We start from the raw sequence: 15,646 nt of genomic DNA, 5'->3' as shown, positions 1-15,646 counted from the left end.
GGTTTTAAATAAACTTGTTTTCAGCTTGAAGCTCGATAATCGAATGCGAGCTCTCAGTGTTGGTTATTTGCTTTTGTAACTTTGATAGCATTACAAGTATTACTGATTCGTTTTCCAGGGGGTAATATCTTTTCAGATCTAACGTTTCATTTGTTATCTTCGTCATTAGACGAGTACACTTCAGGAACCATATCTTTCCGATCAATAACTTTCATTATTGTTTTTTTAAATCACTATTTAGACACTATTTTCGTTATTTTAGTCACTAAATTTTCTACTGTTATATCACAAACCCACTGACATTTCATAAACCTTATGAGTAATTTTTCGGTTTAAAAAAAAACTCAAACTTTGACAATTTTGCGCTACTCCTACATCATGTTCGATTGAGCCCAAATTTTACACAGGGTCTTTTTGCGAGGCAATGGATATGTTGCACATGGTCGGTTTTGAATATTAAAGATGCCCATTTTCATTGGCTTGTATGTATTATCGCCTAAAGCCTAACATTGATAAAGCTTCACAAATGGGACGAGTTGTAGATTGTTTTCCTTTTAAAAGGGAGACAGCAAGACTTGGGAAGCTTGAATTGAATAAGCCCTGAAGCAGTGCACAGTAGGGTGGGTCAAGTTTTTATGGCGGATCACGATCCCCGACTCCCCACAGCTCTTTTAAGGTGCCCAAAAATTGTGCCAAATTTGAACGATTTCGATTAAGATCTGGATTTGCGGGAGAGCTTTAAAGTTAGTATGGGCAAATGTATCTATGGGAAACGGAACAAAACTATTAATTTGCATGTCAACATTAAGGTAAAGCTTTCCCGTAAATCCAGATCGTGACGAAATTCGTACAAGTTTGGCACAGTTTTTGTGGACCTTGATACAAATCTTAAAAGCTGTGGGAAACAGAGGGTTGATAAGTTGACCCAACGTAGTGCACAGCGTGCAAAAGTTGGCAAAACCGCGACTAAATTGAATATCTCGGTTGACAAACGGTTTAAAACAACTCGATATACATATTCTTAGAGGAAAAACTCTGCAGAATCGATTGGTGGAGGATCAACCCGAATTCCAGGTAAAATAGGAAATACCACTATCTATCGGCATACTTTTACATCTTACTTTACTGTAAATTTATAGTAAGGTCTGTTCAAGATAATATTTGACCACTTCTTTTTAATTACCGTAGCGCCTCTAGCTTTCGTAGCAAGAAACTATTGACAGCGTTTTGATCCGGAAGGATTGTTTATTTAGTAGTATAATTTTCATCAGGATTCATATACTTGTTCAAAAATTATCGAAGATGGAACGTGACAGACGTGAAAAAATAATGCACCCTCACGTGCAAAATCCAGCGTGGTCAGGAGGAATGATTGCAAAGGCTCTCAAATTTCCAAAATCGACTGAAAATACCGTGCTTAAACGTTACCGGGAAACACCAACGTTGGATCGTGCAAAACAAAACAAACGTAGAAGTGGAACATATGACCGAAAACTACGAGCGAAGGTCATAAGGGCAGTCCAAAAGAATCCTGGGTTCTCCGGTCGTGATTTGGCGAAAAGGTTCAGTGCGGCACACAGTACAGTTCGGCGAATCTGTATGCGAGAAGGTTTCCGGTCGTACCATGCCAGCAAACGTCCCAACAGGACGCTGAAATAAAACCAGGCAGCCAAAAACCGTGCAAGGAAGCTGTACGAGCAAGTTCTGACCAAGTATAACGGATGTATCAAACCCCGGGCCAAAAATTTACTTTGCTAAACGTAAAGGGGATGCTCCGGAAAAATTCAAATTTGTCTTTTCAGATAACTTCGCTGGAAAGTTGATGATGTGGCAAGGCATCTGCAGTTGCGGAAAGCATACAAAGGCTTTCATCACTAGAAATGTGGCAAAACAATCAAAACACCATCTGATTTGGAGAAGTGGTGAATGGTAGATGAGGTTGGCAGTACTACTGTGCAAGACATGATAAGAGGTATTCCGCGAAAAGTTCGAATTTCCCCTTGGAGAAATGACCTATTTTGAGCGGCCAAATTCTAAACGGAACAGACTTTACTAAGTATGTATGGTATAACGACACCTTCAGGGAACCTTTACTGGCCCCATGGAGGATCCGAAACGACCGATTAAGACGCCTCACTAAAAAAAATCCATGAACTTTACGGTTTTTTATTATTTCTAAATCGTGCAGAATTACGATATCAAAGCGTATTTTAACATGGTATTGATTTCTTGGCATAAAGTGGCCATATCGTGGTTCTCTGGATAATCTGGATTTACCGATTGTCCTGGAACCTTGCAAATTGTTTTCTGTATCGTTCAGAATCACGAGATCAATGCAATGATGAGCTCTTTTTCAAGAATTCGCTAATCGTTAATTAGTAACTACCTCAAGTGGATTAGCGATTCAGCGAACCAGTAAGTATCGCTTCTCAAGTAACACCAATGCATAGCATTATGTTGAGTAAACTGATATACAATCAAATCCAGTCATGCAAAGGTTATATAATTTGTTATATAATTTGTTATAGAACATATTTGTTGCTTGGGTAAATTTGAGTGTGTTTATACCACTAATTCGATAACCGAAAATATTAAGTAAGTAAGTGAAAGATCTTAAACTGAGGTGTCTTTTAACTGAGCTTCCACTAATTGAGACAAGTCAGTGCTGTAGGCGCGGTTTTTAAACGAGTATCTAGTAAAACAATCCGAAATTTTCTTTCCATAATAATGGTATCCTGCCATTTGTTTTACGGGAGAGTTATACGGGAATCTGAAGATTATAAAATGTTAAAAATGTAATATACTGATTTTAAAATTATTTGTGACTTATCCGGGGATGAGATTTGAACTCGTGACCTTTACTGGAAGAGGCATGAATGCGTTCCCGCAATGTTCTGGTGGTTAATGGATTGTTCTATTTCGGAAGAAATTTCAACCAGACAATCGAAGAAAAGTTCCTCCCGCTGGAGTGAGAATTGGACCCTGTTTTCGTGGTACTCACATAATGTAGATGATGTCGCCAATCATGAAGCACAGCGTATAATAAAAAGAGAAATCAGAATTTAATATTCATATGAGCTTTTTCCTTTTTAAAAACAATAGGCAGTTAGTAAGAATTTGAATATTTTTTTTTTTATTTTTGACACTGTGAATGGAGTTGTAAAATATGATTATTCGGAGACGAGCCAGCCAACGGCTGAAAGTCTCCTTAATAAAGAAAAAAAATATATGATTATAAGGATTGTAAAGTATGGTGGAAAGTAAAATTAATTTCTTTTAGGAGATTTTTCCTTCTTTTAGCTCATGAAATTTTATCTAAAGGGTGTCCCACATCAAATTGCATCACGGAAAAAACGCTGTAGAAAATTACTCATTGGGTATTTTCTCTTGAAAATTTGGGTAGAAGTAGTTTAGAGTGTATTGCTTACTTACTTGATACTTGATGGGCTACGAATCGCCAGGTTGATTCAACGCCGAACGAAGTACTCTTCTCCATTGGACTCGGTCCTGAGCCAATCGCTTCCAGTCGCCATGAACGTTTAGCGACCTGATGTCCTCCTCAACTGCAAATAGCCAACGTGTCCGAGGTCTACCCCGGAGTCGACGACCTCTACCGGGTTCTCTGCTGAATATAATATTTTCTTGTCGTTCTTCCGGCATCCGCACTACATGCCCAGCCCACCGTAGTCTGCCGTGTTTTATAAGCTTCACTATATCCGTACCGTTATACACTTGGTACAACTCATGATTCATGCGATGCCGCCAGATGCCATTCTCCTGTTTACCGCCGAGTATTGTTCGCAGCACCTTACGCTCGAAGACACCAAATGCTCTCCGGTCAGACTCTTTTAACGTCCACGATTCGTGGCCGTAGAGGGCTACCGGAAGTATCAGCGTCTTATACAGAGCGAATTTCGTTTTCGTTTGCAGGCTACGGGACTTCAGCTGGCTACGTAATCCGTAAAAGGCCCTGTTTGCAGCTGCAATACGTCTCTTCACCTCACGGGTAACATCATTATCGCATGTCACTAGTGTTCCAAGATACACAAATTCTTCCACTACCTCAAATTGTTCACCATCTAACAACACTACACTACCAACACCACTATTGCTCCCACGCTGTCTACCGGCTACCATGTACTTCGTTTTGGTAGAACTTATCGTGGGCCCAATCCTCGCCGTCTCCCTCTTAAAAGGCACAAACGCCTCTTCCACTGCTCTACGGTCAATTCCGATGATATCGATGTCGTCCGCAAAGGCAAGGAGCATGTACGATCGTGTGATGATGGTACCGTTCCTCTGCACACCAGCTCTCCTAATCGCTCCTTCAAGAGCAATGTTGAACAGTAAGTTTGAAAGTGCATCACCCTGCTTCAATCCATCTAAGGTCACGAACGAGGTCGAAATCTCATCTGCAACCCTTACACTTGATTTCGATCCATCTAGCGTTGCGCGAATCAGTCTAATTAGTTTCGCCGGAAAACCATGTTCTAGCATAATCTGCCAAAGCTCATTTCTCTTCACTGAATCGTATGCTGCTTTGAAATCAATAAACAGATGGTGAGTCTGCAAGTTGTACTCCCGGAATTTATCAAGGATTTGACGCAGGGTAAACATTTGATCCGTCGTTGATCGGCCCTCACGAAAACCAGCCTGGTATTCACCGACGAAGGACTCCTCAAGCGGTCTCAATCTGTTAAACAGAACGCGTGACAGTATTTTGTACGCCGAATTCAGAAGAGTTATTCCTCGATAATTGGCGCACTCGAGTCTGTTCCCCCTTTGTTGAATAATGGGCAAATGAGGCCATCCAACCAGCTAGCAGGCAGTTCTTCGTCCTCCCATATCTTCGTTAGAATACGGTGGATTGCTTGATGCAGCTGCTCACTTCCGTGTTTGAAAAGTTCGGCCGGGAGCTCGTCCTTCCCAGCAGCCTTATTGTTTTTCAGCTCACGTATTGCCTTTTTAACCTCGTCTAGCGTTGGAGGCTCCACAGCTTGATCGTCGTCTGCGATGTTTACTCTGTTCCTCGATACTCCCTCACTCTCTCCATTCAACAATGTCTCAAAATGTTCTTTCCACCTGGCAGCCACCATTGTTTTATCTGTCAGCAAATTCCCCTCAAGGTCATTGCACATGGCGGGAGATGGCGCTGTTTTACTCCGCACACCATTGACAGTCGCGTAGAACCTTCGCATATCGTTCTGTTCCATACTTTCTTGCGCCTCAGCAATCACGCGTTCTTCGTATTGCCTTTTCTTTCTGCGGTGGGTTCGTTTCTCAGCTGCCCTTGCTACCTTGTACCGCTCTCTGTTCAGCCGGGTACCAGACACTAACATCCGGCTTCTGGCAACGTTCTTCTCATCCGTCAACCTCTGGCACTCCTCATCAAACCAGCCATTACGTGGTCGTCTTTGAGCTGTACCTATCACTTCTTGTGCTGTTGTGTTCACCGCTCCGTGGATTGTGTTCCACAGATTATTGAGGTCCTCGTTCACGTTGATTTCGCTAATCCACTCATCAAGCTTCTGGCGGTACTCTGCAGCAACACCTTCTACTGACAAGCGATGGATATTGAAACGCATCGATCTCCGGTTCGTTGAATTCGTAACGGTCGATAGACGCGTCCGAATTTTGCAGACAACAAGATAATGATCTGAGTCAATGTTAGGCCCCCTAAAAGACCTTACATCAATGACATCTGAGAAGTGCCGGCCATCCACCAAAATGTGATCGATCTGGGTGCAAGTTTCGCCATTTGGGTGTCTCCAGGTGTGCTTTCGGATATTCTTGCGTGCAAAGTAGGTGCTACTGATGGCCATACCTCTAGCAGCGGCGAAGTTTATCAGTTTCAGGCCGTTATCATTGGTTACTGTATGTAGGCTCTCTGTACCAATGATTGGACGAAAGAAATATTCCCTCCCGACCTGCGCATTTGCATCTCCGATTACAATCTTCACGTCGTGTTTTGGGCACTCATCATAAGTTTTATCGAGACTGTCATAAAACGCGTCCTTCACGTCATCGGATTTATCGTTGGTTGGCGCATAGATGTTGATCAGGCTGTAGTTGAAGAATTTGCCCCGAATCCTTAATACATAGATGCGGTCGCTTACCGGTCTCCACCGCATAACACGCTTCATCTGCTTCCCGATCACTATGAACCCTACTCCATGTTCTGCCCTATCGCCACCGCTGTGATAGATATGATACTTGAAGGAAGTGTTGGCGATGGGATCCACCGCCCGGAATTCACGTTCTCCGGATCTAGGCCACCGTACTTCCTGAATAGCAGCTACGCTCACATTCACTTTTTGCAGTTCACGAGCCAAAAGGCCCGCTCGTCCAGGTTCATTTAAGGTTCTGACATTCCAAGTACCGAGTTTCCATTCATTGTCCTTATTTCGTTGCCGGGTCGGTTGCCGAAAATTCCGTTCGTTGTTTTCTCTTTCTTCGTTTTTCTGAGTAATGTTGGGGGTTTCAGTATGCTACCTTACCGGGGTCGCGATACCTACATCATGTTGGTGGGGCTGCCACCTTAGGTGTAGCTGACGTGATACAGCATTTCTTATTCAGCCGCTCGCTCCGAGACAGACGCTGTTTGAGCCGCACCTCCATGGTGAACAGACGCTCGAGTGTATTGCTTACACTATTTTTTATCACTGTCAGTTTTTCGAAAGTTGGAAAAAATGGCGTCACCCGAAAAGCAACGTCGCGCATTGATTTTGCGTAAGCACCTGGAAAATCCTCAACTCTCTCATCGGGACATCGCGGAATCCCAATGCTTCGGTCAGGGATGTGGTAAAAAAGTTGAAACTGTCTTTCGTTCAGAGAGCCAAGGATCGGGTGGGACTGCAAACGTACAAAGTGCAGAAGGCTCCAAATCGTGACGAACAGCAAAATACGGTGGGAAAGTCACGGGCCCGGAAACTGTACACCCAAATGCTGACGAAGCCTCATTGTCTCATCATGGATGATGAGACTTACGTCAAGGCGGACTTCCGGCAGCTTCACCGCCCAGCACAAGTTTGACGTTCCGGAGGAAGTAAGGAAGCAGAAATTTTCAAAGTTTGCCAAGAAATACATGATTTGGCAAGCGATCTGCTCATGTGGCAAACGGAGTGCGCCGTTCGGTATTACCGGGACTGTAAACGGGGAGACCTACCTCAAGGAGTGCCTACAGAAGCGTCTACTTCCTCTGTTGAAGCAACACGAGGGCCCTAAGATCTTCTGGCCGGATCTACCTTCGTGCCAGTATTCAAATGTTGTCCTGGAGAGGTACGAAGCCAATGGGGTCACATTCGTACCCAAGTACACAAGTATTATGAAGCAGGCACTACGGAAGCATCCCAAGGAGGTTAAATCTGAGGAAGACATGAAGAAAAAGTGGGTTTCCGTACAGAAGAAGCTGCAGCCAGATGTTGTACAGAACCTAATGAGTGGAGTTAAGCGTAAGGTGTGAGCGTACGGTTATGGTATTGAAGTTGAATGAAATAAATATGCCAAAAGCTTGCTAATGGGTTATATTTTATTGTCTGAAAGTTTGAAAAGGATCGGTCAACTAGGTTATTATCTACCGCGTTTTTTTCCATGATGCAATTTGATGTGGGACACCCTTTATCGCATATCGGGTGTTACTTCTTGTTTGGATTTGGCTATTTATCTGACTGCATCTGAAACATTTCTGGATTTTGTACTATCGCTCGATGAGCTCAATATTGCCTAAATATTTGATCATGGTAGACAGACTTGATCCTCAAAAAAAACTTCGTCAATCTCATTCATTTTTTCGTCAATGACAAAGATTCACCTGGTAACACAAACTATAATTTCATGCATTCTGTGTCAAATTATTGTTATCCAAGCATTTCAAGACGTAGGTGCTTGTTTACTTTAACAGCTCCATGTAATTGTTTTGCTCAAGTCATTTTATTTCGTTACAAATTTAGTCAATGTAAAAATCTACACATGTTCATCACTGACAGCATTGTCACTGAGAATAGACACGGTTTGCCTCAACGGTGACTGTTAGCTCAAATGAGTGACCAAAGCAGAATTGTGAATATCATCGTGTATTGTCGAGATTTTGCAGCACTGCCTAGGGGCGTGACACCATGGCTGAATATCAGGTTGGTTCAAATTATCGCTTTTGCTCCACCAAGCTCAATCGATTTTAAATTAGGTCCTGATCATTATCTCAAAATTTGAGCATATTTGGATACTTAACTGGCCCTTTGAAATCGATATAGGAATTACTATGGGAAAAATGAACTTTTGAACTCATCATCCTAGCCATTCGTCAATATGATGCATGGGTATGCTTGCTTTCGTATCATGTTTGAAATTTATTCAGCTACAACTTTGCCAAAACCCTCTTTTTCTTTAGACTACAAGGTAGTTCATTATTAGTTGATTTCGAAGCCGATAACTTTATGACATGAATGATTAACTGCCTTCTGGGCAGCACTGCATGTTGCATTAATTACATAGTAGCCTTAATATTTTACCCTATACAGATTTTCACATCCGATTGTATTGATGCAATATGTGAGAACGTTTTAGTAAACATCAGAGAAAAATACATAACAAATAACTGTCAAACTCAATTTGACAGATCTAATACATACATTTTTAGGTTAGTCAGCGTAAAATAATAAACATCTTTACACGACGGTGCACTCGCTAGTGTGCGTGCATTAAACGTCACTAATCTCTATTCTTAGATCCAAGTACACCAATAAGCAGCGCCGATGGTGTCGCGATAAGCGTGATTAATTCTCACCCCAGCAGGCCTGGGTTCAATCCCAGTCGGCGCCGCCGGGATGTTCTGAGGCATAACATCTCTGATCACGCTTTCCTTCGGAAGGGAAGTAGAGCCGTTGCAACGCGTTGGTCCCCGGTTCATGAGTTGATGGGTCGATAGGTAGGGTCCAGGTGTGGGAGCTGCCTTCCTGGCGTCGGTAGCATTGGTGCTCAGCACGGAAAACAAGATCGACGGAACACTAATCAAGGAAAACAAAAGTACACCAATATAGCCTGCTGAGCAGTTGATGGAGCATGCCAGAAGAAGGCTATATTCGTACTCAATTGATAACTAATTATCCTGATGTTAAATTAAAATGTGGTTATTAGCAAAGTTGTAGCTGGGAAAATGTCGCACTAGTACAGATAGCAAACTTTTTCGTAAATCAATACGGTGAAGGACTAGAACGATGCTAACCAAAACTTCATTTCTTTTTCCTATATAAACGGGGGGCGACCCCGGCGTAGTGGTTAACAACCATACCTCTCACGCGAGTCACGAGTTCAAATCTCATCCCCGGACAAGTCACGAATAACCCAAGAGTGTTAAAGTGACTATAATAATAATAATAAAAAAAAAAATCCTATATAAACTTCAAAGGGCCACAGCAGTATAAGTCCGCATCCAAAAGAGCTCAAATTTTGAGATAATTATTATGACCTGATTTGATATCAATTGAGCTTGGTGGAGCAAAAACAACATTAAAAGTGCAATAAAAAAAGCTCAATTGACAACGTATAGTTTAAAGATAAACTCAGAATTATAATTAAAAGAAAAGAAGGCAACGTATTTCGCTACTAAAACCAGAATTGAACACATTGAATACACAAGTTCTATTCTTTTGTATTTGAAATGGAATGGATTTCTCATGATTTACAAAAAAACAGCTCCTTTGATTTCACGATACCGTTTTATTGTATTTCGTTACAATTGATGTTTCACTTTCTTTTTCTTGTTTCAAAACTGTTTCCTCTCTATTGATTACACTACAACACTTCAGTACACATAATCTATAATGCAATAAATATGTCTATACTCTAACAGTGGTTTCACATCCGTTTGTATACTGAATAAATGAGAGCAAAGGAATAAATTGGTATAAAATGTGCTAAATTGAAGCTGAAAATGACGATACGTATGTGACTGAATACCATCTATGAAAAATGGGACTTTCAACTTCTACCGGTTTTCTTCATCATTTTGGGAAGATATGATTATATCACATTTGATTTGTGTATAAGATATTTCTTTCCTATAACCACCTGAATCATGTCGTTGTAAAAAGTAGTACAGTAGTTCTCAGCAGAAGCTAAACAAGCTGCAATCTATAAAACTAAACTTTGGAATCACGTAGCAAAATATTCCCATTCCTAACCAATAAAAACACAATCGAAACTTTGGTTTACGAGTCCATGATGACAGTTCCATTTCGGCGCCCAACTTTTAAACGGCACCGTATTTACGTATCAACATTGCCCACACTTCTGGGTAGCGCGTCTGCAGGAAGTTGGTCAACTTCTGGGCGTTCTGGGCCTGCTGCGGGGAACAGTTGCGACAGTTTCGTTGTATCACTTCGGGCAGGGCAGCTGCAAGATGGAGAGAAAAGAAGAGAAGCGAAATTGAAACAAATTGCAATCCGACGGAGATTGAGGTTATGTCTTTTGTTCAACTTTATCCGTTCGGGCTTTGTGGGAGGAAAGCTGCTTAAGGGAATTGTGCGTTGTTTTTCCCGGCCGTGGCGGCGGGCGGGCCGGGATTCAAAGAGCAAATGTTTTTCCTCTGTACTGGATAGTAGCCAGATGGCTCTGGGGGTCCCAGTTTCCAGCTACTGGCTCCAGGGCGGTTGTGACTATGACGACGACGATGAGGACGTAAGAGTGCAACAATAATGCGAACGATAAAGCTTAATTGAGCCCTGAGGGAGAGTCGTTTATTTTTCTATACTTTTCCATGCGACTAAGCGTAGATTCTCAAGTAGTGGAAAAACATGTTTTTCCATCCATCACTGATCCCCTTTGGGAGAAACGGGATCGACGGAAGATAAATTGTTTACAGAAACGTCTTTTGATATTTTTGTACATTATGTACTGCAAAACGTTCACTCCTGCGAAGGAAATAAAATAATCATCAATAATCAAAGAAGCACTTCATATCGCAATCCTCAACACAAAGCGTCATAAGGAGCAAATAATCAGAAAACTTTAACCCTTTAGCAATTTTACCGATAGCAGCGAAAAACTTTACCGATGAACACGATATCCAATTCCCAAAACTTCGCAACCACACGCTTTTACTATCTACAATACCGAACAAAAGTATATACCTACATAGGTTCGTGATTTTTTTTTTCTCTTCAAAAAAGTTTAAAGAGGTCTTATTATTTCGGATCAAGAATCAAGTATAATACGTTATCGTTCGGGTATGTATGAAGTTTGAGCCATTTTAGAAATACTGTTTGGGGTATACTTTTTTAAAACGCAATTTCGTGAAGTATAATTATCCAAATAAGCTGAATTTTTGCTCATTCATTGTAAAAATATGGACTATTTATATGATTTTAGTTTAACTAAAATCCAATAAGTACGAAAACAGTAAAGCAATTCGATATTTTTCACCATCTCAGAAAAATGGCAAGGTTGTACTTTTGTCCGATATGGGTTTTCATTCTGCGGACAAAGGTATAAATCAAAGTGATAGGGTTTTTGATCTAATTTCCGTCCCACAAGCACAACCCACGCTTTACCTCTCTTTTTGAACGGGTTTGAACTAAGAATGGAAAATTTCTGTCAAAGATGACTTCTAAATTTATTCACCTTTCCATACCTTTCGTAGGATTTGATAAAGAGTCACAAATTGTTGAGATATTGTTTAAAATCTCATACTGCTTCTTGATTCTAAATTCGTCTTACGAGTTTCAATTCCATCCTAACGCATTGAAACGCCATTAGATTTTCTTCGTCCGACGGATAAACGTAGAAAAGGGGATTCGCTAGGAGTGCTACTTTTGTTTTGAGAACAATGAGCTCTAATAGGATTTATGTTGTAGCTAATGAACTAACGCATCGAAACAAACCTATTATTGATTTGTGCACGGTTAAATCATTGAAATTATTGATGTTTTCTGATCGATAGAACGGAAATGGGCGATAACGATAAAGTAGCGCTCTACCCTATACTTTTGTCCGCCACTGTAAATCCATATTAGAGCCCAAACACAGTGTGAAGAAGATCCGGCAACCACACAGTCTCGTCTTTAATTGGTCCGTGCCATAGAAGATGTACAGGATCTTCACAGTTGATTCAGAAATCTTGCTGCAGTTGTAGGCAGACGAAGGCTTCTGCTGCACTCGGGAAGAATAGAGTGTTAATTAAAATGGTAATTTTCGATCCACCCGGGAACGTTTCGCTATAGGTTGCATTTTCATTGAACTGAGAAGAACGAGCGCGAGAGATGCTATATGTACTATATGTGGTCTGTAAGGAAGAAAGTTTGCAAAGTGTGATTTATTTGCATGTCACGTACTTGATTAGCAAAATGTGCTACATTTGGACAATTCAGCCGTGTAAGTGCGGAAACGCTCGGTTTGGTTTTTGACTAGTTGCTAGCAAAGGAATGAATATCTTGAGAAAAGGGATGCTAATTCTTCTTCTGCTTCTTTAGCTAATACGTCCCAACTAGAACTTTGAACTTTTCAATGAGTGTTCATTTAGGAATACCAAAGCTGCTAAGCACTACCGCAAGGCGCTATATGCAAAGGATAACCGAACACCGTAAACCGGGGACAAATTGATCATAGTGAGATGGCTCCATACAAAAGTCGTTTGTAGTTATTTTTTATCTTTTAGGCTTGAAATATATTTGAACTAACATGTAATGAGTATTATTAGCGGAGATCAGATCATAATAGTCGTCAAAGATTATCGCATAAGACTGTTCTAAATACTTGCAACAGAGAAAATTAGATAAAACAGGAAAATTTAATATTGAATGTTAAAATAAGATAAATTTATATTTTTATAATTTATAACTTTACGGTTATAAAGACTGGAACGCGCAAAAATTAGTCGACAAAAAAATCGTTTCTTTCAGTCAAAATTCATGTCACAAAAATCTTCTTATCTTTAAATCATATTGCCAAATCCAAACTGCCGTGCCTTCCGTTTAACCCCTGAGCAGTTCCACACAGATTCGGAAATCGTTTCGGATCGACCTTTTACGATTATGATGAAACTTTGTTTTTTATTGCCCAACATGCCATTTTACATATATGGTTTCCTAGTTTTGCACACGACTAACACTTGGAAAGGGCTTATGCAAAAATGATACGCATCAATAGAAAAAATATATCTCGTGAACGATTTGTTTGATCGAGATGGTGTCTTAGAAGAAGTTGCGGACAAGTGTTGTGCCTTCCAAGAAAAAATATACGCTGTAAAACATTATAATTTTTTACAAAAAAAAATATATAAAAAAAATTAAAATTACTCAAATTGCATATTTTTTTTTTAAGTATTTTTTTTAATTTATTTTGTATTTTAGATAGAGTAATACCTACTGACTTTGTGCATTTGCTGGACAAATCATAAACAAAAAAGTTTTGAATTATTGAAAAAAATAAGTAATTTCCAAAATACTACCAATAGTTATTGAATACACTGGAGTCGCTTTTTACGCGGGTGATATGTCCCGCGTAAAAAAAAACTGCGTAAAAAAAACCGCGTAAATTCCGGAAACCGCGTAAAAAAAAACCGCGTAAATTCCGAAATCCGCGTAAAAAAAAACCGAGTAAAAAAAGACCGTGTAAGAAAAAAACGCGTAAAAAGCGATATACCGCGTAAATTCTGAAATCCGCGTAAAAAAAACCAAAATCCGCGTAAAAAAAAACCGCGTAAATTCCGGAATCCGCGTAAAAAAAACCGCGTAAATTCCGAAATCCGCGTAAAAAAAACCGCGTAAAAAAAACCGTGTAAAAAAAAACCGTGTAAAAAAAACCGCGTAAAAAGCGACTCCAGTGTATCTTTAAAAAAGTGTTAATATTAAAACACATTAAATTTACAACAAAAAAGCTTAGAGTGCTTGAATCGCCCAAAGTTGTTATTTTCGAGATACTCGTAGGTTAAAATTCACTTATCGCATAATTTGAGCAATTTTTGCTCTTTTGAGAAGTTATTCGTGAGTGTTCAATCTTGAAAGTATTTTTAACAAAAAGCCCAATTAATTTCCTTAAACTTTGCTGTTCACAGTTTATTAAATCAGACGCATGAATTAAGATATAATTAATTAGCTAAACTAGCCAGCCGTATATGGGGCCAAACAGAAAAATACACTTTTCCCATGATTGAAAAACTGAGAACTGCAAAGTTTAAGGAAATTAATTGGGATTTGGGGGCGACCCCGGCGTAGTGGGTAGCATCCATACCTCTCACGCCAAAGTCACGAGTTCAAATCTCACCCCCGGACAAGTCACGAATGACCCAAGAGCGTTAAAGTGACTATAATTAAAAAAATAATAATTGGGCTTTTTGTTAAAAATACTTTCAAGATTGAACACTCACGAATAACATCTCAAAAGAATGAAAATTGCTCAAATTATGCGACAAGTGAATTTTAACCTACGAGTACACTGGAGTCGCTTTTTACGCGGGTGATACGTCCCGCGTGAAAAAAAAACCGCGTAAATTCCGAAATCCGTGTAAAAAAAATCCGCGGAAATTCCAAAATCCGCGTAAAAAAAAACCGTGTAAATTCCGAAATCCACGTAAAAAAAAACCGTGTAAAAAAAAACCGAGTAAAAAGCGACTCCAGTGTATCTCGAAAATAACAACTTTGGGCAATTTAAGCATTTTGAGCTTTTTTTGTTGTAAATTTAATGTGTTTTAATATTAACACTATTTTAAAGATATTCAATAACTGTTGGTAGTATTTTGGAAAATACTGTCTTTAATCGGTTCCAAAAAATTGAATTTTAATGATATGAACAATCAAGGCCTAAAATAAACAGTTCTAAGACAAAACAAAATCAACTGAACAAATCGGATGTATTGAGTTTGAGTTTTAAGTTATATTCCCGATATCATGGGCATGGTACTCTTCAAACTCGCATAACTTCGTCATTTTTCACCGGATCAACTTGAAATTTTGGGAAAATAATCAACTCATAGAACCGGGAATCAACGGTTTTACTTCCCTTTCAAAGCAACGCGTAATCAGAGATGTTATGCCCCAGAACATCCCGGTGGCGCTGACTGAGATTGAACTCAGGCCTGCTGGGTTGAGAGGTAATCACGCTTACCACTACACCACAGGCGCCGCTAACACTAAAGGTTCTGGGTTATAAAAAAAAAACCAAGTAGTACACACTATTTTTATTTGATTGGAAACCAGCAAAGTTTTTCTGTATTTGGCTGAGCTAGAAATCTAGCAATCCGATATCAATCCAGCAAATGTTGTTTAACAAGAATTTACTGGAAAACTGGCAAACTTTTTTCGGAAATAAACCGGGAATTTGGCTTTAAATTCAGCAAAAAATAAAAAAGTGTTTGTTCCATTTTGAAATATAAAAAATATTACAAAATTATGCATTGAATTAAATTTAACTTATTTAATTTAATTGATATTAACTTATATATTTAATCCATAGCATAGTAAAATTTTCAGCCATCTTCATATGCTGCGACTCGTTGAACATTCCTTTTGGTTGAATGCTTGAAATGAAGACAGAAGATGACGAAAGTAATGCGAAAAAATTGAAGCCCATTTGACAATTAATTTTTATTGGTTTCCAGCAATTCCAGTTGGATTTTCAGTATTGGAAAATGTGTTTGCTGCATTTTCAGTGAATA

At 39.7% G+C, this 15,646-nt stretch overlaps 2 protein-coding genes across 2 annotated transcripts in view; one reads left to right on the top strand and one right to left on the bottom strand.

Annotated features, from left to right (window-relative positions):
* Positions 1 to 15,646, top strand: part of LOC135705716 (chitinase-like protein Idgf4) — a 300,438-nt gene that overhangs the window by 46,936 nt on the left and 237,856 nt on the right. The window lies entirely within an intron of this gene.
* The window catches only part of LOC135705785 (putative odorant-binding protein A10), a 105,863-nt gene continuing 99,911 nt past the window's right edge, over positions 9,695 to 15,646 (bottom strand). The window contains exon 2 of the mRNA XM_065227640.1: positions 9,695 to 10,389. Within this exon, the coding sequence (XP_065083712.1) occupies positions 10,247 to 10,389 (143 nt within the window). The 3' untranslated portion in view covers positions 9,695 to 10,246. The remainder of the gene's footprint in view (positions 10,390 to 15,646) is intronic.

Source organism: Ochlerotatus camptorhynchus, unplaced genomic scaffold, assembly GCF_037179485.1.
Source record: "Ochlerotatus camptorhynchus isolate MF236.1 unplaced genomic scaffold, CSIRO-AGI_Acam_v1.1 ptg000274l, whole genome shotgun sequence".
In the NCBI taxonomy this organism is placed as follows: domain Eukaryota; kingdom Metazoa; phylum Arthropoda; class Insecta; order Diptera; family Culicidae; genus Ochlerotatus; species Ochlerotatus camptorhynchus.
This window is presented reverse-complemented; position numbering and strand designations above follow the sequence as displayed.